Source organism: Rhea pennata, chromosome 19 (genome assembly GCF_028389875.1).
Source record: "Rhea pennata isolate bPtePen1 chromosome 19, bPtePen1.pri, whole genome shotgun sequence".
NCBI lineage: Eukaryota > Metazoa > Chordata > Aves > Rheiformes > Rheidae > Rhea > Rhea pennata.
The window spans coordinates 3,189,264-3,210,719 of NC_084681.1; the positions used below are offsets into that span (position 1 = coordinate 3,189,264).

Below are 21,456 nucleotides of genomic sequence, written 5' to 3' on the forward strand. Positions count from 1 at the left end.
CAACCTGCCGCGGCTGCAGCGCCGCGGTCGCGCTGCTGCGCCCGGCGCTCCGCGGGCTGCTGCTGCCGCCGCCGCAGGTGCCGCCCCGGGCCGCGGCGCTGCGCGGGGCTCCGCGGGGGCGGCTCCGCACCCACCACCACCACCCCCACCCGCGCACCGCAGCGCGGCCCCAAGCAAACGCCCGGTGCGGATACCCCACCCCCCACCCCCGCGCATCTTTCCGCGGGGCTCTGCAACCGCAACCCCCGCCCCGCGCCCCTCACCGCTGCCCCACTGCAAACGCCCCCCCCCCCCACCCCCCACCCCGGCGCGGTTCCCTCCGCCCCGCGCACCTCCGCGCGCGCGCCGCCTGCCCCGGGCTGCGCTGCGGCGCGGCCCCGCGCGTGTCCCCCCGCCCCACGCGCCCCGCTGCGCGCGCGCGCGGCCCCGCGGGCAGCGCCGCCCCCTGCGCGGCGCACGCGGTGCCGCCGCCGCCGCCGCCGCCGCCGCCGGGGCTGGGGCTGGGGCTGGGGCGAGCCGGGCCCGGCGCGCACATGGCGCTGCGGAGCCGCCGGCGGAGACCGGCTGCAGCCGGTATATAAGGACGGGCCGGGAGCGAGCGCCCGGCAGCCGCCGCCGCCGCGGGCAGCCGAGCAGCAGCGGCCGGCGGCCGGCGGCAGCGCCGCCTCCCCCGCGGCCATGGGCAGCCCCTAGCCGCGCCGCGCCGCCCGGTGAGTGCGCTTCGGGGGCGGGGGGCTTTTTTCTCCCTTCCATTTTTTTTCTTCTTTTTTTTTTTTCCCCCTTCCTTTTTTCCCCCCTTCCTTTCCCCCCCCCCATTCCTTTCCTTTTCTTTTTTTCTTTTTTTTTTTTTTTTCCTCCCCCCACCCGCTTTCCCGCACCGCTCTGTTTGGAGCCGGCAGCGCCGGCGCCCGCGGCGCAGCCTGTGCGGCGGCGATGCGCAAACGGGAGCGAGCGCGCCCGAAATGTTGGGAAAGTGATGCGGGAGCCGGGGGGGGGGCCCGGGCCCCCGCAGCCTGCCGAGGGACCCCCCCCCCCCCGCGCACACACACACCGCTCATCGGAATTAGTGTTTTTTTTTTTTTTTTTTTTTTTTAATGCATAGTGTGCAGTGCAGTGCCCGTGGGTCCCCCCCACCCCACAGCGTGCTCCCCGCTGCTCTCCTCTCCCCACTGCTCCTGCACCGGGCAGACCCGGCGCCCCCCCCCCCCCGCCCCCCCCGCGCTGCGCATCCAGGCTCTTCCGCGCGAACTTGCGGGGGGCTGCGCGGGGTGCGGGGGGGGGGGCGCTGCGCCCGGGCACCTCCGCGGCCCCATCCCGCGCCCGGCGAGCCGCGAGGAGCAGGGCAGCGGGACGGGGGCACGGGGGGGGGGGTCTCGCTGGACCCCCCCCCCCCCCCCCCGTGATGCCGCCGCTGAGAAAACGACTCTGCTAATTTTGAGTATAAGATGGAGGAAGCCAAATGCCTAATGGGAGCGCGGCGCGGGGAGGCGGCGGCGGCGCGGGGGCCGCGCGTTCAGCCCGCGTGGCCGGCGGGGGCCGGCACGCGTGGGGCAGCCGGCCCGTGGGTCCCGCGCCCCCTGCCCCGGGGGGGGGGGCAGCCGGCCCGTGGTCCCACGGCCCGGGCCCGGGGGGGGGGGGGCAGCCGGCCCGTGGGTCCCACGCTCCCTGCCCCAGGGGGGTGCAGCTGGCCCGTGGGTCCCACGCCCCCTGCCCGGGAGGGGGGCAGCCGGCCCGTGGGTCCCACGCTCCCTGCCCCAGGGGGGTGCAGCTGGCCCGTGGGTCCCACACCCCCTGCCCGGGGCGGGGGTGCAGCCAGCCTGCGGCGGGGAGGGTCTCCCGCTGCCCCACATCCCCGCAGCCGCTCGGGAAAACTCCCCGGGCTGGCGTAACCCACGAGGGGGGGGATGAGGGTGGAACTGTCCGGCGGCCGGGAGACTTCGCGCGCCGGCGCTGGGGCCCGCCGTGGATTTTTCCCGAATCGCATCCGTCCTGCGCGGCGCTCAGGTGACGGCTCCGGCGCGCTGGCCTCGCTGCGCTCAGCCGCCCGGCCCCGCGCCGGCCTCCTCCTCCTCCTCGGCTCGGACAAACCGGCTCTGTCGGACCATGGGGAGAAACTTCTTCCCCGACTCCTGCGATTAATCTAATCTAATGCTAACAGCAGCTTGTGTGTGTGCATGTTTTTTTTTTTTTTTGTTTTTTTTTTTTCCAGCCACTAAGCTGTGCGTTTGTAAGCAAAATTCATCCTAAAGTGATGCCTGCCTCTTTCTCCCCTCTCTTCCAGATCAAGAATGACTGTCAAAGCTGTAAAAATGTCGTGCGCCGCTCCAAATATTTATACTAAAGTGCCTGATGGAGGATGGGGCTGGACAGTCGCTTTTGCTTTTTTCTTTGTGGAAGCTCTTACGTATGGTATTATAAAATCATTTGGAGTCTTCTTTAATGATTTGATGGAAAGCTTTGATGAAACCAACAGCAGGATATCCTGGATAATATCAATATGCGTGTTCGTGCAGACCTTCACAGGTAAGGGCACCGGGCGGCGGGCCCCCACTCGCTGCTGGAGCCCCGAAACTCGTGCCGCTTAGTCCTGCTTCTTGTAACCGCCCCGTTATTTATTTATCCTTAAAACCGATCAACTGCATGCTCCAGAAATATCCGCGGGTGAAAGCTGTCGTGCTTGCCGGCCCCTTTGGTAGTCGCGTGCCCGCCCTGCGCGTGGGGTGGCCTGGCGGGGACTGAGCCCTGGGGAGGGCAGAACCGCGGCGGGGGGTCCGGGGGGTGACGTCCGGGGGGGGTGACACAGCTCTTCTCTGCCAGCTCCTCTGTCGACGGTGCTCAGCAACCGCTTTGGTCACCGCTTGGTGGTGATGGTCGGAGGGGTGCTGATCAGCGCCGGCATGGTCGCGGGCTCCTTCGCCCGCACCGTGGTGGACATGTACGTCGCCATCGGTGTCGTTTCTGGTGAGTCGCCTTACTCCCCTACCTGCCGCACGTTCCCGCTTGCTAAGGAGGCTTCCAGCGAGGGCGGCTCTGGCTGTACGGGCTCCCTGCCGGTCTGTCCCTCTGCTCTCTCCCCCCGTGCCGTGACTTAGTCGTTTCCCAAAGACTGGGTATCGGTCACGCTGCGACTCGAACTCCCCCTCGTCAGCGGCTTTTCCCACAGAGCCGTTTGCAGAGAAAACGGTTGTGCCCCCCTCGCTCCCCCCGAAGATCCGCGTGCATGAGACGCCGAGGTGCTTTACGCCCCCCCCGCTCTTAACTTCTTTCCCCTCGGGAGTCCTGATTGCATGTGCAGCCTATACCTGCAGGGTCTCATGCACCTGATCGTATCCGGCCTCTTCGGAGGCGATTCCGCTCCCCGGACAGCGGCGATGGCTTTTTGGGGACGCGGAGGTCTGCTCTTCGCCACCGTCTCGGCGTCCCGCGTCACCCAGGGCAGGCGGCCGGGGACGCGGCTCCGCGCGCTGCCCGACGCTCCCGCGGCTGTTCCCGTTGCTCCTGCTTCCCTGGGGCTCCCGTGGGAGAGGAGAGCGCTTCCCCGCTTGCCAGGAGCGATGCCGCTAACGTCGCCGCGCGGCGGCCGGGGGGCCGGGAGCCCCCTCGCTCGGGGCGCGATAGCCGCAGGCTCAAAGCGGGCGCTGCTGGCCGCTTGGGAACAAGCGCACCGGGGCGGCTTGGTTCTCTCTCCTCATTTTTGCCTCCCCTCTTCCCCTTCCCCTTCCCCCCCCCAAAAAAAAAAAAAACTTTGGGTTTTAAACCAAAACAAATAACATTCTGGTTTCCCCAATGATTCTCTTCCAGGGTGACTTGCGGAGCTGGCCGAAACGAGCCCGTAGTCTCGCCACCGGGAAAGCCGACTTAACGTGTTCTCGCATCGGTGTGTTCCCTTCTTCCTTACTTGTTGTTATGGCAATTTTTGGCATTTATTCACAGGCCTCGGATACTGCCTCTCTTTCCTCCCGACTGTCACCATTTTATCACAGTATTTTGACAAAAGACGTTCGCTGGTCACAGCGGTGGCATCTACAGGAGAATGCTTTGCAGTCTTCTCTTTTGCGCCAGGTATATTGACCAAACACCCCCCCCAGACGCATGCCTGACGCGCGGCACCCCTCCGACCCTCCTCCCGGCCCCGTGGGACCCTCGGGCCCTAAATAGGGGGCTAGCGCTAGCGGGCCTTGCCGTCGTGAGCCGCTGAGCCCCGCGGGCGATGCCCCGCAGGGATCATCAGCTGCCCGCCTCCGGGCTCCCGTGCCCCGCGGGCAGGGTTACGAGCACAGCAGGCACGACCCTCGCGGTCCTTCGCGCCCTGGCGCCTCGCCGGCGGCCGCTGCCCGCGAGCTGCGCTGGGTGCTGAGGCCCTGGCCCGAGGGGCCCCCCCAGCTCCCGGCCGCGGAGGCCGCGCGCGGAGAGTCGGCTCCGGGGCGGGAGGAGAGGCGACCCGCGCCGGGCAGGCGGCGGGGGAAGAGGGCACGCCGTGCGGACACCCAATCCGCCGGGCTCCCTGCGCAGATCCGGCAGGCTAAAAATACGGCTGAGAAACATCAGCTATTTAAAGCATCTGCTGTAGAAGTAACCGCTCCTAAAGGCTAGCGGGCTCGCGCTCAGCGCGTGCCTCCGCGGGCGGCTGCCGGAGCGCCCGAACCGTCCGGGCGGCTTCCCCGGCGCGCAGCGCTGCCGCCGAGGTCTCTCCTTCGGGCTCACGTGAACCTCCTGCTGCGCAAGCGTGCTTTCGGCTAATACCCGCCACAGAGGCGCGTTAGTGGCGGGCGAGGACTCGTAATTAGGCAGTGGCACGCACCTTCGAGTGAGGCCAGCAGACTTCCTCAAGTAGCTGGTTTCAGGGTGGGGTCAGCTGCAAGAGGAAGCGCAAACGTTGTTCGCTCTCATTCACTAAAAATAACACCACCTCGTTCCTTGCACATCACCAGCGAGCCGGAGCCTCACAAGTGGCCGCCGAAAGGAGAGCTGCTGCTCGCCAGGCTGCGAGCCGGCGCGCTGGGATCCTGCCTGCCGCAGCTGGGCTCGAACACGGGGTGGGGGGTGCCAGCCCTGGTGGGTGCTGGACAGGACATCACTGGGTGCACTGCTAGAAGCAACCCCTGCTTGGCCTCTGAGCAGAGGGTCTGGGGACCTTCCTGACCCTGCGGGAGTGGGAAGCGATAAAGCTTTGGTTACTTTACTGCTTGTAAATTCAAGTAGCTTCTTAGTGCAACGGAAGGGTTTTTAGCTACTTTCTTCCTCTGCCCTCTTCCCACAGCAATTACTGCTCTGAAGGAGCAGATCGGCTGGCGATACAGCCTCCTTTCCGTCGGGGTGCTGCAGCTGAGCATCGTCATCTGCGGATCGCTGCTGCGACCCATCTTAATCAAAGAGCAAGAAGAAGCAAAAGTCCAGCCCGCGGAAGAGCCCACAGAGACCAAGTACATGCTTGAAAACGAGCAGACGCGCACCTCAATAGAGTCCATTGACTCAGGAGTAGAAATAACTACCTCACCCAGCAATGTGCCTGGAAAAACCAAAGTAGAGCCGAAAAGTGAAGAACCAAAGGAAAACGTACAGATCCTTGTTGAAAATAACAGCACCCCTACAGCACCAAAAACCAAACTACTGGACTTCTCTGTGATGAAAGACTCGAGCTTTATCTGTTACGCGTTCTTTGGTCTGTTTGCCACCCTGGGATTCTTTGCTCCCTCACTGTACATCATTCCCCTAAGTCTCAGCCTCGGCATCAGCAAAGACCACTCCGCGTACATCCTGTCCGCAATGGCGATCGCGGAGGTCTTCGGAAGAATTTCAGCTGGCTGGGTCCTCAACAAAAAGCCTATCCGCAAGATCTACATTGAACTCATCTGTGTTATTCTGCTGTCTGTAGCACTGTTTGCCTTCCCCTTTGCCTCCGAATTCTGGGGGTTGATGACATGTAGCATATTTTTTGGGTTCATGCTTGGGACGGTGGCGGGAACGCACATCCCGCTGCTGGCAGAAGATGATGTGGTTGGCATTGCCAAGATGTCTTCTGCAGCTGGAGTCTATGTCTTCATTCAAAGCTTAGCTGGGTTGGCGGGACCACCCCTGGCAGGTACCTCTAAAATACTCGTGTCCTTTTTGCATGTTTGACATCAGCTATTAGTGCCGATTCCTGCTGTGGAAGTGTCCTGGTGGGATGGTACTATGACTAGTGCTAAAGACCTGCAGATTGTATTAGGAGACTCCTAGAGCCACAGGATTGCTGCAATGCAGCTCTGCAGAGTCCCAAAGATGAGGCAGCCTCCACTGAGGAACCTCCGTCTGAGGGAAAAACACTGCAGTGCTAGCCCGAGCCTGTTAGAAAGCTAAAATTGGCATCGTTTCAGGCTCTAGTGCAAGATGCACAGGAATTGCTTTCACTGTGCATGTCTTAACCAGACATTCTGCAAAAAGATGAAGTTGCTAATGGAATAAGTAGATGTCTGATGCATCTCAGGCTTAAAGTCCCTGTGGTAACTAAAGGATTCTGACTTGCCTGAAGATGACAGTATTTCTCCCCGGAAATGATGCTTTACCACTTCTTTTTTTCTTTTTTTTTTTTTTTTTAAGGTAGAATGTGTTTGTCATTAAGCATCTCTTTCTGCAAATCACACGATGCAGTGATAACGGCATTGAAAAAATCCTGTAGCAGGGATGGGCAAGGGAGCATGAGATCGGTTGCGACTAACTGGTGTAAATGTTTCTTCCTTAGGTGTCTTAGTGGATACAACACAGAACTACAGCTCGGCCTTCTACTCCTGCGCTGCTGGCATGGTCCTGGGCGCCGTGTTTCTGTCCCTAGTGCGGCCGTGCAAGGTTGGACTGTGTCAAAGTCGGAAGCAGTGCGTAGAAGAAAACGTGGCAGAAGTCCCACAGGACTTGCCAGAGGACTTTATTGAAATGGATATTGGAAAAGCAGATAATTCAGGAAAAGGCTCTGAAAGCGTGGCATAAAAAACTGTTTCTTCTCCATCTAATACCCCTAGTGCAAGACTGGGGAACATATCAGCTCTGCTCCACATTTTAAAACTACATTCTAAAGGGAATGCAAAATTTTAAATGTGAACAGTTGCTATCAACAACTTTTTTATTATTAGGCAACTTTTTTTTTCTTTAAACCAACAGTTAAAAGTTCCATAGAAAATATGGATAGCCACACAAGAATAACATCTGTCTAGCATGAAGATGGGATTCACACTCCTGCTTTCCTCGTAAGTGACAAGCATAGGTAAAGCCTTGCCTGATCCCAAGTGGAAAAACGGAACGGGAACATCCGAAGCAGCCCGGCGAACTGAGCTCAGTCTGACTGTCTTCGTGCACCTCATACTGCAACTCCTGCACAGTCAAACAGATTATACTAACTAAAGATGAGTATTTCACAAGGCAGCAGTAACAAACTGAGTTCTCTTTCGGAAAACATGGATCCGTGAGGAAGGGGCTAGGCTGCATAGCTGACTTTAATTGTTAATGTTCTTGTAATTAACTTGAATGTCACAAATGCTGGGAAATCAGAGGTTCCATGCATCTTTATGGCCAGTTATTATTGCACATATTTCACTACAAGATAATTTTTCTTCTCCCAATTAGTATCCTTCAAACTGTTTTCTATTGAGAGGCAGATCTGATGTACTGTTTCTAATTTAAGTAGTATTTATTAACTTATTCTCAGATTGTTAAAGGCTGTTAGCTTAAGTAACTGGAGAGGAAAAATAATCTTTCTGAACAACAAAACTATCTTTCCACCAATCCTTTCAATGCCTATCTTGTATTGCTAGCTTGTGAAATTGTTGGGAAACTTTTATTTTTACAGCATAGAGTGTAGCTGTTTTTAATATGTAGGTCTTAAATAACCCAATTACTCTTTAAAAAAGAAGAAAGAGATTTTCTTTAAAAAAAAAAAAACCCAAACTACAGATAAAGCATCTCTCTCCATAAGGCCTCAGCCGGTATATTTGGACCCAGCTGAAGTGCTGTAACCAGAACACTATGCAGCCCAGACTTGGCCCCGTATGTCTTAATATCTAACCGTAGCCCAGACTCTCGCTTACAGGGGCGCAAGTAAATCTTGGCTGCGTTGCTGAACGAACGTGCAAAACCCCGCTGCCCGCCAGCTGGGCCGCGGGGGTCTGCCTGGAGCATCCTCGCGCCGCCCCTCGCAGCCCCCGTCCCTTCTCCGCCTCCCCAAATCCCGGCAAAAGCAGCGAGAGGCTTTTGGCTGCTGAGTCCAGGGAGAAACGAACTGGACCCTGCGTGCATTTTCACCTGATAGCGTGTAAAGCAAATTACAAAAGACAACGTACTGGCTGTCCATTTAGTCTTAATTGGAGCGATGCCTCCTCCCAGTGACACAAGCTTGCTTACCCCACCTATATGCATCTTCATGCCTCTAGGCAACTCAGGGGGACAAATAAAAAGTCTGTTTAGGTTCAAAGAACACATGCTTTGGAAAAAAAAAATGTATTTAAGTGGAAGTGGCATCATGCATTAACTGCTACACTGACATGTCTGTGTATTTTACCAGCCATAGAAATGTAGGACAATCTGTTAAAAAAAAACCACAAAAACAAAACCCCCCTCCTCTTTGGGAAGGTGCTTGATTTGTTTTTCTAGTTGTCTTAGATGTCCAAAAAGTAACAGGCACTCTTGCAACAAAGTGGCTCGAGCAATTCATCGTCACTGCCTGCGACCCGTTGTGACCACGCTGCAGTTCGGTGTCCTTTATGCGCCTCAGCACTTTAGCTCGCGCAGCAGAACCTCGCCACGTCGCGCCGGCGGCTGGAAGAGCCCTTGCCGCGCACCAGAGCTTTGTGAGTCGGCGAGCAGATGAACAAATACCATGTTGCGTTAAAGTGTACTTTTATTTATTGTTAATTTATGATACTTCAAGCGTTTTTGGTAAATGTTCTGTAGAATATAATTGTAAAATTATTGAAGTCTTTGCAATACGAGACCTCACTACAGCACTTTGCTATTACAGCTCTGCTTAGAAGTGGAAGGAGGCCTGCAGGTTCAGTGCGTGTGCGTGAAAGCTCCCTGCTCTGCACATTTACCAGGCTCTACTGGAGCTTTTTTTTTTTTTTTTTTAAATAACGCTTTCCAATACAGATCGAGTAACGTGTTTGTCACGTCCCTGTTTCTGGCGGTGCGGCTGCCGCAGCGGCGCGAGCAGGCGAGCGCGTGTGCGGGCTCAGAGACCCGCAGGCAGGCTTCGACGCGTTCAAAGCGGGATTCACCGGTCTGTTTGTAATGTACCCAGCGGACTCTGGAAACATGATGAAAACACTGAGTTTTGCAATAAACTTTCTCTTTTTTTTTTTTTCTCGTTTTTTCCTCCTTTTTTTCCTTTTAAGAAAACGAACGTACTTCTTTCCTTCTCCCCCGGGGAAAGGCTCTGTCCAGGCTGTCCCGGGGTGTTCCCGCAGGCTCCGCCGTGCTTACCCTGCGGATTGGACCATCCCACCTTCTTTTACAACACTGGCTTGGAAGCTGGCGGATCGCTTAGTGCCGACCCCGAGGCCTGATTATAACCAACCTTTTCCCTCTCCCGAGTGGCAGCTGAATGGCTGGTGCTTGGGAACTTTATCTTCACGTCTTCAAGAAGCCAGCAGTCCCGTAATTATTTTATCGTCTCTGAATTGCAGCGTGCTCCCTCCAGGCCAGGCCAGGCAGCTCACATATCAGAAATCAAACTACTAATAAATAGCAGCAAATGCTCACACTAAATGGTATTTTTCTCTTCCTCAAAACCTTACTTCTTACACCAGCTGGAACACGTCCGTCCCTTCATCTGTGACCCCGGCATCACAGAGCCCTGCGAGGGGCGATACTACTTAGTTCCAAATACCAACTTAGCGCATATATGAGATCTGCAAATTAACTACTTGTTGAAGGAAACATCATGCCAACGATACATATTAATTGCAGCTTGTTTTCATTCCAGTTGCAAAAGCCCTAGAACAGAGGTGATCACACATGCAAGCACACCAGACTTAATGCAAATACCAAATTCCCAGGAAGCTAATCTGCCTCCAAATTTGACTCTGGCTCAATTACAGCACTGAGCAAACATTATTTGCAACAGCTTCCTTGGAAAACAAGAAAACCAGCATTACAAAGACTCCACACTGTTCACCTAAGTAAAAGCACATAAAGCCATAACACTATCTGATGTCTCCCTGCACACAAACAATTTGTGAGTAATTTTTCCCACCTGGTTTCAGTTAATTGCTCATGACCTCCTGGGACCAATTCTCTGTTACCCTAATATGGAAGCACTAATACCAGAACAAAATAGGATAAAAAAAACCCTTTTTAAAAAAAATTAGTAACATTGTATATCTACTTTGTACCAGTAAATAAGAGGACAATGCAAAATAAATCCTTGCTTCTGCAAGCTGTGGTATTTCTCCACTGAGGCCAATGCCAGCCAAATGGAAAGGAAGGCATAAGGGCAGCTTGCAGAAGGACCAAAAGAAATAAAAAAAGACCTCAAACCTCACAGGTCTCTATCCTTTCCAAGGCAGAAAGGAGGCTATATAGGGTTCTAGGGGGAGGGCTTCTTTTTAAATATTTTTTCCCTTTGAAATGAAAAGGAAGAGCAACCTCATGTTCTTTCTCACTCACTTCAGACTAGCTAGAGTCGCACACTTAAAGGACAATGAATCTTTAAAAATAGCTAAACTATTTTTGCAAAAAAAAAGTTAAGTAGGTGCTTACAAAACAGCACAAGTGTTTTAATGATTCCTTTCAGATGTTCCTTGTTAGTATCTGAGATCATCATTTTCCAGCTGCCCATAGTAAACATGACCTGAATTTTTACAACGATGCAAGGACAAAAAGCAATTTTTCTCCCTCTTTAAAGATCATCTTTATGATTTCTCAGAGCACCACTTTAGAAACGCTTTCCTTTAACTTTTGGCTTTGTTCAAAGACTGACCTAAAGAATACATTATTTTCCAGGGTAATTATTTTGCACTTACGTCAGCTTACTAGCATCCAGAGACAGAACCCCGCGTTTTTACTGAAACACCACGTTGACAACAAGTGTTCTCCTGTCGGTTAGTGAAGTTCTGCACAGAATATCCACCGTGGCCGGGCACCACTGAGAGACCTTCACCTTTAAGTGCAGACCTAAAGAAACTGAAGATCGCAGGTCTGGGCTGCGTTCAGCTCCTGGCTGGAGAGGGAATAGTTCCCTCTAGCGTAGCGTGGCTGCGGGAGGCCTGGGAAAGGCTCCCGGGCGTTCAGAGATGCAACCAATTGGAAAACCCCTATTTTCAGCCGAAACGCGTGTGCCTCCTGCGGATCCAGGTGACCTCTGGGGTTCCTGGCAGAAGAATACGGACTGTTCTCCCCTCTCCAATTTCATTAATTAAGACTTTTACTTGCAGGAGATGCAAATTTAGGGCTGTGCTAGCACTTTTTTTTTTTTTTTTTTTTTTTTGCAAACTGCAGTAAGTCACCTAATAAATCCAGGATAACCCCCCCCCCCTTTCCCGCGGCAGTTGTCAAGCTCAACTATTTGTGGTAAAACGTCGCTCGCAAGCGGCTTGGCCGGCGCGAGCAGCTCTGCCTCGGCCCCCAAGTCACCGCTTTGTCCCGGGAGCCACAAGCATAACCAAAAACACTAATTACACGCAGGCGTTACGAGGAGAAGGCCAACAGGACGACAGCTCCCTTCGCTGCCTGTTTGTCTCAGCTTTCAGGGATGCCGCGAACGCCTTTTTCGACTTCACCCGCCGCCGGCCCCGACACATGAACCGTACCTGGAGAGGAACGGGGTGCAGACCAAAACAGAAGGGTTTTTCCTGTTTCTTCTCCCTTTTCCTGGCTATTTTTCTTCTGCCTCTGCCGGTGAGGAGGTCAGAGCCCTTCACAGCTTCTTTCAATATTGCAATCAGGAGAACCTGGGGTCCCCCCCGCCCCGAGCCCCAGCCAGAGCAAACCCCCGGGCAACCGATGGCCCGAGCACTTAAGTGCAAAAATACATTCCAACTTTAACCGGTAAAATATTTTCATTGAGATACCCCTGCCCTTTCCAGATCTGCAGTGGTATCTTGACACCTCCCAAGCTTTTTATTCATTGTATTTTGCACAATATTGAGACAAAAATTGCAACCACAGTGGGTTTTTCCTTTTTTCTTTTCAAACACATACCTAACTTCAAAACCATGAGGAAAGCAGGGCTGAACCGAACACGGGGAGCGGCGTGGCTCTTCCAAAACCCCGAGATGACACCCGTTTCTCTGGTCCTGCCCAGGGCACAGGGACGTGGGCTTGCGTCTGAATTTACACGTGTATTTAAAAGCGTTTCCCGGACTGCACTTCTCAAGGCCTAGACCCCAGTCCTGCAGCCAGGCCTCCAGGCTGGACTTCTCCTCGCCACCTTCGGTGCACAAGAGTGGGCCAAACTGGTCAGCTAACCAGCCACGAGCTGCAGATTTATGTCAAATTCCCCTTTTAATAGGTGAGGAAATAACTGATATAAATATCAGAATGTATTTTTAAGTGGCTACTTCAAAACCGTACTTAAAAATATATAGATACACGCACTTTGGTACGCACGCTTTTCATTGCCAGAAGAGCAGGTAACTCATCAACTTTACAGCAGGTTAATTGCTGCCAGCGGGCAGGAGTCAGCAAGGGAGCGGAGAGCAAAAATTAATCCCGAAAATTGCACGCGGCGGGAACTCTCTCCCCTCAGCCGCATCGGGGGCCGCCGGCCGGGAGGAGGAGGAGGAAGCATCCCGCCACGTAAGGGAGAAAGGGAGCCCAACCAAATCCTGGGAGCGGCAATTAACTCCCTGCCACAGGAAATTGAACCCGTCACACGACGCACCAATTAAATCTGCGAAGCTGCTTTCCGAAAGATCGGGAACTAGGAAAAGAAACTTTCCTCGTCTTCGGGCAAACTCTTAAGCGCGACCGGCCTCGCGCCCGGAAAAACAGCCGTTTGGGGGTAGCTGCTGCGTTCGCCCAGAAACGCCGACGCTCTCCTGCGCTCCTGCCATCAGCACCTTGCCAAAAATAAGGAATTAAAAGCGCGGTCTTCTGCAGCTGCGTATGGCGTCTCAGACCCCGAGCTCTGCCACGGGCCAGAGCGTTTGAAGACGAGCCCAGGACGCGGGCGGCGTCAGCAGGGCAGAGACCCGCGGAAGAGGCGATAGCGGCGCGGAGGTTTCCACGCCCCGCCTGACCTTCATCGCCCGGTACGCCTGGGAATAGCCCACTGGGAACGCTGGGGAGCAGCTCTCCAAAAGCGGGAGCTTTTCCGGGCGTGCTACGCGCTTTTCGGACACGCTTCGCCCTGCTGAGCGAGGGGCTCCCGCCCCGCCACGCACAGACGCGCTCGGCACCGACCGCGGCGCAGCGCTGACACCTCTTTGCGCGCCGCAGACCGCGGTTTCCTTTGGAAACCCTGAGCTTCGGTGCTCCGCCAGTCTGCACCTTCGCAAGGCTGCAGGAAGACCAGAAAAAAGAAAAGAGCGACAAGAAAGCGAGCGGGGCCACGGGCCGCGGCGGCCGAAACGCGGGCGGGCGCGCGGGGCGAGGGCGGCCGGCGCCTCCTCGACAAGCTGCGCTGAGCTGAGCCCAGCAGAGCCGAGCCGGGGCCGAGCCGAGCCGAGCCGAGCCAGGCCAGCGGGGCAGAGCCGAGCTGAGCCGAGCCGAGCCAGGCCAGCGGGGCAGAGCCGAGCTGAGCCGAGCCGAGTAGACCCAAGCTAGGCTGAGCGGAGCCAGGCCAGCGGGGCAGACCCGGGCCGAGCCAAGCAAAGCTGGGCCGTACTGAGCCGGGCAGGAGCGAGCCGAGCCGTGCCGAGCCGAGCCGAGCCGAGCGGAGCCGCGCTGCGCGGCCCGCGGGCGCCCCCTGCCGCCGCCCGCCGCGGATGGCGCCGCGCTCCCGCTAGTGCTGCTCCGCTCGCTGCCTCCTTCTCCTGCCCTTTTTTACCCTAAAAAAAAAAAAAAAATCCACGTTTCTTTCTTTTTTCTTTTTTTTTTTCCCTTAAACCCCCTGCGTTTCCCAGGAACGCCCGAAGCCGCGGGCGCGCACCCGCACAGCCGCGGGCCCACTCGCCCGTCGCCACGCAGCCCCGGCGCGCGGAGTTTCCAGTTTCCAGTTTCCAGTTTCCAGTTTCCAGGCCAGTCCGGCGCCCGGCAGCTTCGGCGAACACCAGCCGAGGCCGGCGGGCTGGACGCGGAGGAGTCCCCAGCGCCCGGCTCTCCCTCCCCAGCGGCGTAACATCCCCACGCGCTTTGCTTGCGGTTGACAGCAAAGACTTAGATCCATCCGTCGACGGGTAACGAGGATTTTCTGTATGTAAAAAACAACCAATCCACTTTTTTTTCCCCCCCTCCCCAATGAGCAAAGCAATTCCCATGTTGGGAATTCCAGCCCCCGATTTCATCTGCTTGGGAAAACTGGTGAAGAAAAAGGTGCCCGAGCAGCACAGAGACCTGCTCCTGCCTTTCTAAAATCACCCAGAGCTTAACGACTTAGAAATACATCAGTCATCCAAAAATCACGTCGCGATAAAACCCGCAGCTGTACGCCGCGTAGCCCACTCACCTTCCTCCCCGCACTTCAGCAACGGCCACCAGCTGGCACCTTTTTTTCCTGTTATTCAGCTGATTGTTGGTATCTTGAAAGTCATTTTATTTTTTGCCGCTTACAAAGCTGCACTGTAAAACAGAAACACCTTTTGTCAAAGAAGCTTGTCCAGAGATGAAATTCCAAGGCTCGCAACGATAAAGGTCAGTCATGGTTATGGTTATTCCCACAATATGGGAAGCATCTCTGGGTTTTTCCTTCTTCGGATATTTCCAGAGGTCCTCAAAAAAAAAAAAAAAAAAAAAAAAAAAAAAAAAGGTTCCACCAGTGAAAAGGCTCTTTTCAAGAGACAAATTGAGAAGCACAAAGAAAAACTATGAACACATAAAATTATTTTTGCATATGAGGAAGTGTACATTGCTGAGCTGGCCAGTCTGAGCGTTCAGACACAATAACATCCCAAGCAGAGATTTTCAAGTGTAAATTTTTTTTGCAGATTTGGGCCTCCAGACAAACAAGCCTCAATTTACAGATTCTTGAAATATTTATTACTTTACAGAAGCAGAAAGGGCAATAATAGATTCAGATGCTTGAATATATTGTTGACCACAAGCAGAGAAAAGTCTTCCTAGGCCTATGGATATTAAGTGGGCTCAACAAAATTCCTGTAGACCACATAGCAAAAAACCACCATCCTGAGTGACCAAATAGTATATTTTGTTACTGTATCCAAGGAAAATTTGTCTTAACTTAAACAAGCTTGACAAGAGTTTGATCTTTATTGTCGAAGCTAGCACATAAATGTTAAATAATATTCAGCAGAAGGCAAAGCACCTATCTGACCTCTTTATTAATTTAGGAAGTTTAACTAGTTTCACTGGACTCTAATGCCCCACAGAGCACAGATTTTATAAATACAACAGAATGTTTCAGCTGCTTCTTGAAGCATGATGCCGCCGCTCTTAGACTGTGAGGGGCCCCGCTGCTAAGATCTACTCACATGAATGAAAATTAGAGAATCTAATCAGCTGCAGGAGCTGGGATTCGGACCTGGGAGAAGCTGAGCTTTGAACCGTGCTCACGTCCACGCTCCTCTGCACAAGATCCTGGGAACAGTCTTTCATCGGACACCTCCGTTCTGACGAACCGCTAACGAGGAATCCGAAGTTCTCCGTCCATCAGCGATACTTAACAGCGTCCCAGGAAATTTAGAGTCTTGTTTTCCTGCAGTCCAGTATTTCTGCCATCAGTCAGTTTCTAATCTGCCCCTTTTGTCTTCATTACGTACCCGCCTGAGTCTGTAGGTTGCAAGTACCTTCATTTACTCGGCAAATACGCGCTGTATGTGAAACAGGAACAGGCTGCAGAACTCTTACGGTCAGACCATCGTCGAGGGCTTCCCAGTAGTGCTTCAAGCATTTCACATCATCTTCTGTGCTAACTTCCAAGTCCCCGAACAAACCTATGCGAGAATCCAAAATGACACGAGATTATTGAGTATCTTATAGGCAGTTAAGTCAACCAACTCACATAACAGCTTTTCCCCAGAACTGCAGTATTCATTTATTTCATTTTTTAATGAATTTCAAATTTTGACCAATTTCTCAGGAAGAAAACACATGCACTTTCTGCAATGTGCCATTTATAATCTGTCACAAGTATACATGTAACCTTTTACAATTCCCATGCAATTCCAATATTTCGTTTCGCTAATACTTACTATCTTAATTAATAAATAGATGACAACATTATTGTGGTCCAAAATTATGCACCTCAAAATAGCAATACAGACAATGTTTGCGATAATTATTGTAACACTGGGTATATTTTTATTTCCACAAAGTAAGGCTATCGCCTATTGCCATCGCATTCAAAGCGATGCAATATGTTAGGCTAAAAACACAAACACAACCGGCAGCGCAAAGAAGTATGTCAAAACAGGACAAAACCACGACCCGCAGCCGTGATTATGCCTTTGGCTCGGGAAGGAGGCGCAGCCCGTCTCCAAGCCAGCTGATCAAGCAAGAGGCAAACAGGAGCACTGGGATTTGGCACGTTGCATTTGTTGTTGACTTGTTTTCTTTCCCAGAACGTATTTACAGCAGGATTGTAATTATTCCATTAAAATGTGTGTGAGAGAGGAGAATCAGCATATTTTATTAAGTGCAGTTAATTTAAAAGTTGTGAAAGCTACCAAGAAAACACCACATAACGCAAACACTTGGTGATTTACCATCACCAGTCCAGGTGCTGCACGTATTACTACCTTTTATTAAACTAGGAACTGCGGTATCCTCGCGTGAACTACCCGAAGGACAAAAGCGAGTATTTTGGTCCTGGGAAATCCGCCTTTTCCCACTCCTTTGCTCTCCCCGCCCTGGGGAGCCGTGCCGGCCGCCGCGGCCTCCGGGGACGGCAGCGTCCCGCGGGCTCCGCTCCGCCGGGGCTGGGAGCCAGCGGCGAGAGCCGCCGAGAGCTAGTCGCGGCGGCGGCGACGCTGGGGAAGGCGGGCTCCGAGCGGGAGCCGCGGCCGCGGCCGGAGGAGGAGGAGGAGGAGGAGGAGGAGAAGGAGGAGGAGGAGGAGGAGGAGGTCTCCGTCGCGGCAGGCTCTGCAACCGCGCCGTTTGCGGACGTCTTTGTCCCAAGCGTTTTGATCAGCGATCGGTTTTGATTAGTGAAAAATCCGACTTTGGACAAGCCGCGCTAGTCAGGGCAATTTCAGCGTCTGCAGGAAACCCCCCGTTTCTCACGAAGGCCCGAGAGGAGGTGTGAACTTTCCAAAGCTCGTGGCGGGTTCCTGCGGCGGAGGGACAGCGTGGTCTAACGCTGCGACTTGAGGGCTACGGTTGACGTGCCGGGCGCCCTTCGCAGCTCCCTACCTACGTTGCTACCTACGTTACGGGAGGCAGACGTGCTCCTTCGGTCTACAAGGCACTCCACTTATTTCGAAAATAAGATTCAGAGCGTCCGGTCAGCAGAAACGTGTCCGTATGCAGAAGGCGGCCGATCCTCCCTCCCCTGCAGCTCCTCGGGGCTCTTCGCCGGAGCTCACCCATGTGCAGCACCCCAACGTTTATTACCGACATCGTGAAATTAGTGCGACAGATGCTGGCTTAAGACCAGTTCTCCGCTTACTCCGATTTGCATCCTTCAGCTACTTCTGTGCAAAATCTGGCTCTCGAGTCACCGCGCGCGCCGGAGCCGGCGCTGGCTGCAGGCAGGGTAGCACGCAAGGCGCTAAAACTCAGATGTCGTTTCCTTTCATTTCAGTTCCTTTAAGGCAGTACGCTGAGACCTGCGGCTGTGCCCTCCGAGAGGTGCTGCAGTAGAACTTGTGCAGAACTTGCAAAAACAGCGGGAAAAGCAGCGTAGCGTCGGGCTAGGCACTCTCTCGCTCTCGGAGCTCGAAGGCTGCAGCGTCCCGCCTGCCTACGTGCACACAATCGGGAGAGATTTTTTCCTGCAAAACACTAGAGCATAAGGTATTCCTGGGTTTACCGGTTCTTACAGGTGTGTCCTCCCTCTTCCGCTGCCAGAAGTGGCATTTCCTCAACATACATGACAGTTCTTTGGTGCTTTTACAGAAAACAAACATAGTGCTAATATTTAAAACTAATTTGATGTTTCTTGTGTTAAAAGCTTTTACAAACATTAGTAGGGCTTGCTGGGAGATACTGTGTTCAGCTAGAGGGAGAGTTTTGCTTGTGGTTCTAAAATACATACACTGCTGCTCTATTTTTTTTTCCTGACGTTTTTATCATCGTCTCCAACGTTTCAAAGAGACAGTAAATCAGACGAGTTAAAAGCCAGGGATCCCAGGATTCGCAAGGCGCGCTGGCAGGCGGGGCGATAGGGGTTTAATTGCACGCCTCCCCTTTCCATGGGACGGTTCCTGCAGCGAGGCTGTCCCGAAGCAGGACGCTATCTGCTTTACCCAAAGCCGCTGAGCTAGCACGGTGGCTATACTTAGCGTTCAGACGCTCCTGGAATCCAGCCGGGTGCTCAGATCGGATGGTTCTGGCAGAAGCAAGCAGAGAGGTTTCACGTTTTTCTGGCGCTCCCGATCCTCTCTGCCCTCATCGCTTCCAGGGACGGCGCGCGGCACGACACCGGCATTGCACCGTCGCTCACAGCCAGCAGCCCTGCTTCGAACGTTACTGGGCTTTTCTTCGACCAGAATTGCGAGCAGCAAATTATCTTGCGATCTTGCTGTCCCTGTCAAACAAAGTAGCTGCGCGTTACCGATACGCCGCTTTTCTCGGTATTTTCAGCTGTAGCCTATTTTCCACAGGCATCACGTTAAGAGCTCTTCTCAGGCGGTCTGGGTTTGCTGCGTGAGACAGAGTGACATTTAGGCTTGCCGTGTCTGCACAAACTGAAATCCTGTCTGACGGGAAGGTGTGTGTGGGGGGAAATAGCCCACGACACAGAAAGATGTGATCCAAAGAGCTCCAGCTCAGGAAACATGAATTTAAATGAGTTTTCTTTTTCCTGTTGTTTTGGGGGGCTTGTTGTTGTTGGGGGCTTTTTTCGCTTCTAAGGAGCTGTAAAACGTGGGCATTTCCCATACCATCGCCAAGATCTGGAGCCATCTATTCGCAAAGGCACGTGACTGTTACAAAAGCAACCGTGGAGATGAGACCTGTGAAACCCTGCCGCGAAGAGGTAGTGGAGGACCCGCCTTGAAAATAATCCTCAGCAAGAGGATGGAACAGGCCTTTCCTTTCCTCCGGGGATCTCAAAGCGCTCTACAGGACCTAGGTACAACGTTGCCTTTACCAGGAGATAAGGCACAGAGGTGGAGGGGGATGTCACCTCGTTTCACCTAAGGCGTCTGGAAGTTTGGTGGCGAAGTCGCTTCTGGTCCTCCCTGCCCCGCCTGGGACACCCGTGCCGGCTGAGCCGATCCGGTGCTTTTTTTCTCCCTAGGGACCGCAAGGCCGGAGAGCGGCTCGTCCCGGAGCGAGGGACCGGCCTCCGCCGCTGGAAGCAGCCGCGGCGGCAAGCAAAGGTGCTGGACCCCGCTGTCCTCCTGCGCTCTCCTGCCTCGGGCACGGATCACACGCGTCGGTCTTGCGGCGAGCAAAGGGGACGGGGCCCGGGGCCGACACGGAGAAGCCCGGCTCCGGCCGGAGAGCTGGCCGTCCTCCAGCTGCGCGCATCCGCCATCCCCGCTTCGGCGGAGAGCGGGGAATACAGCTTGCCGGCCTCCTGAGGAGGAGCTACTTTTGGTAATTAATTTCCGCATCAAATTTCTAAGCGCTCTCTCTGTATTTATCCAAGCAAGCTCTCCCTCACGCGGGAAGAAGTCTTGCAGCAGTGTCAATTAGTGCTTTAACGTGACAAAGAAACATCCGTGGTGATTGCTGCGGACACTCGAGCATTTACAACGTTCAGCGGCAGCCACTCAGAAAAGCCGGCTGAGATTACTGCACGCTGATCTATCGCCAGCAAATGCGATGCACAGCAATATTTCACTTGAAATGAGGGGGTCTGAGGACTTCGCCACATCCTGAAGAAAGTATTTAGTGGTATTTCTCCCTGACTATCGCAGAGGTGAGAGAGGGAGCAGCAGACAAATTTCCTACTGCAGGCACAAAACGTTAATGCAACCCACAGAAAACTATAGGCAGCAGAAGAGAAGGAAGGAGAACTGGTATTTCTTTGGCCGAGAAACTCTAAAAGCCATTGCAGGATGGCGCTCCCTTTCCCGTCTGAGCCAGTCTCGTGGAGCAACGCGGTTTATAGAACCAGAATTTCTGAGCTTTTTTTGGCTGCGGTTTTAAAAGGTCCTAACTTAAAAATCACAGATTTACGCCTGCTGTTCCAAGCACGAGCACCCTAATCAGGCCGCAGCATCACTTTACGCACTTCCCGTGCACAGCGGGGCTCTCGGCCAGCCTGCAGCCACCTGATGGGCGCAGACCTGACGCAGGCGCTTCGCTCTGCGCCGGCTGAATCACATCCCTTTTTCTCCTGGGGTTTTGTAAGCGGGGAAGAGGAGGGGAGGGGAGAGAGGGGAAGGACAGTCTGCTTGGTTCATCTGTACGAGCAAAAGAGGAAGTTTCCCCCTTAATTCTAGACAATTTTTAACAAATGCCAGACATGATGTAACAAGGTTCTTACTGCTGCCAGCTTGCTCAACAAAATCCCCTGCAAAAATCCTAATATTAACTCTTGGAAATTGTTGTCTTCCATTAAAGATTTTTGGGTTTTTTTGGTTCCTTTTTCTTCAGGGAAAACAGAGGCTACACCAGGAAACGGCCACAAGCTCATAGCCATTCCCTAGATTAGATTTTGGATTAATGTAAGAGAATCAAACTCACATGGAAAAAGTGCTAAATTTTATGCCTGGGCTGCAACATGTAAGATCTGTATCATTTAAAGATTTTACCTTCTCTTTTCACAAAAACTTACACCACCACCTCCAAACCAAAGCCTGCGAGTGCTCAGAGCACTGAGCTACGTGTCAGAGCTGATCATCACACACGTTAGTTGTGGAAGTGCTCCCGGCATAACAGCCTGATGTGGTGAACTGCTGGAGATAAATTATTCAAAGTTGATGTCATTTCACAAACACCATTTGCACGGCCCAGGTTCGATATAAAAGCAGTCATTTAATCAGTGCATAAGTCTACGTGGGGGAGTTTCAGAGTTAAAAATGTATGGTATCCACTGCTTTTTTTTCCTGCTACCCACTTCCCTTTTGAATCTGAAAAATGGGTGCTTACTTTTATGTAAGAAAAGTTGACCGTCTTTCAGGCTGCAGGCGATTTAAGATGGAGAACACAGCACAGAGCACGTAACGCGAATTTAAGACATAGGATTGGCTGGGCACTGGACAGGAGAGAGAAAGAAACAGAAATTAAGCAGGGATTTTGGCTGTAAGCATTGCTATCTAT

The 21,456-nt window shown here is 53.5% G+C and overlaps 2 protein-coding genes across 2 annotated transcripts; one reads left to right on the forward strand and one right to left on the reverse strand.

Annotated features, from left to right (window-relative positions):
* The first annotated feature begins 621 nt into the window (after positions 1-621).
* SLC16A6 (solute carrier family 16 member 6) lies at positions 622-9,309 on the forward strand. The gene is made up of 6 exons (XM_062591647.1): positions 622-710; positions 2,282-2,523; positions 2,818-2,961; positions 3,934-4,062; positions 5,261-6,082; positions 6,722-9,309. The coding sequence occupies exons 2-6, from the start codon at positions 2,289-2,291 to the stop codon at positions 6,961-6,963; spliced, it is 1,572 nt and encodes a 523-aa protein (XP_062447631.1). The 5' UTR covers positions 622-710; positions 2,282-2,288; the 3' UTR covers positions 6,964-9,309.
* Positions 9,310-11,639: 2,330 nt separating this feature from the next.
* Positions 11,640-17,640, reverse strand: AMZ2 (archaelysin family metallopeptidase 2). The gene is made up of 4 exons (XM_062592098.1): positions 17,607-17,640; positions 15,847-16,016; positions 14,677-14,835; positions 11,640-11,774 (listed from the first exon to the last, which is right to left on the reverse strand). The coding sequence occupies exons 1-4, from the start codon at positions 17,638-17,640 to the stop codon at positions 11,640-11,642; spliced, it is 498 nt and encodes a 165-aa protein (XP_062448082.1).
* Between the last annotated feature and the right edge of the window lie 3,816 nt (positions 17,641-21,456).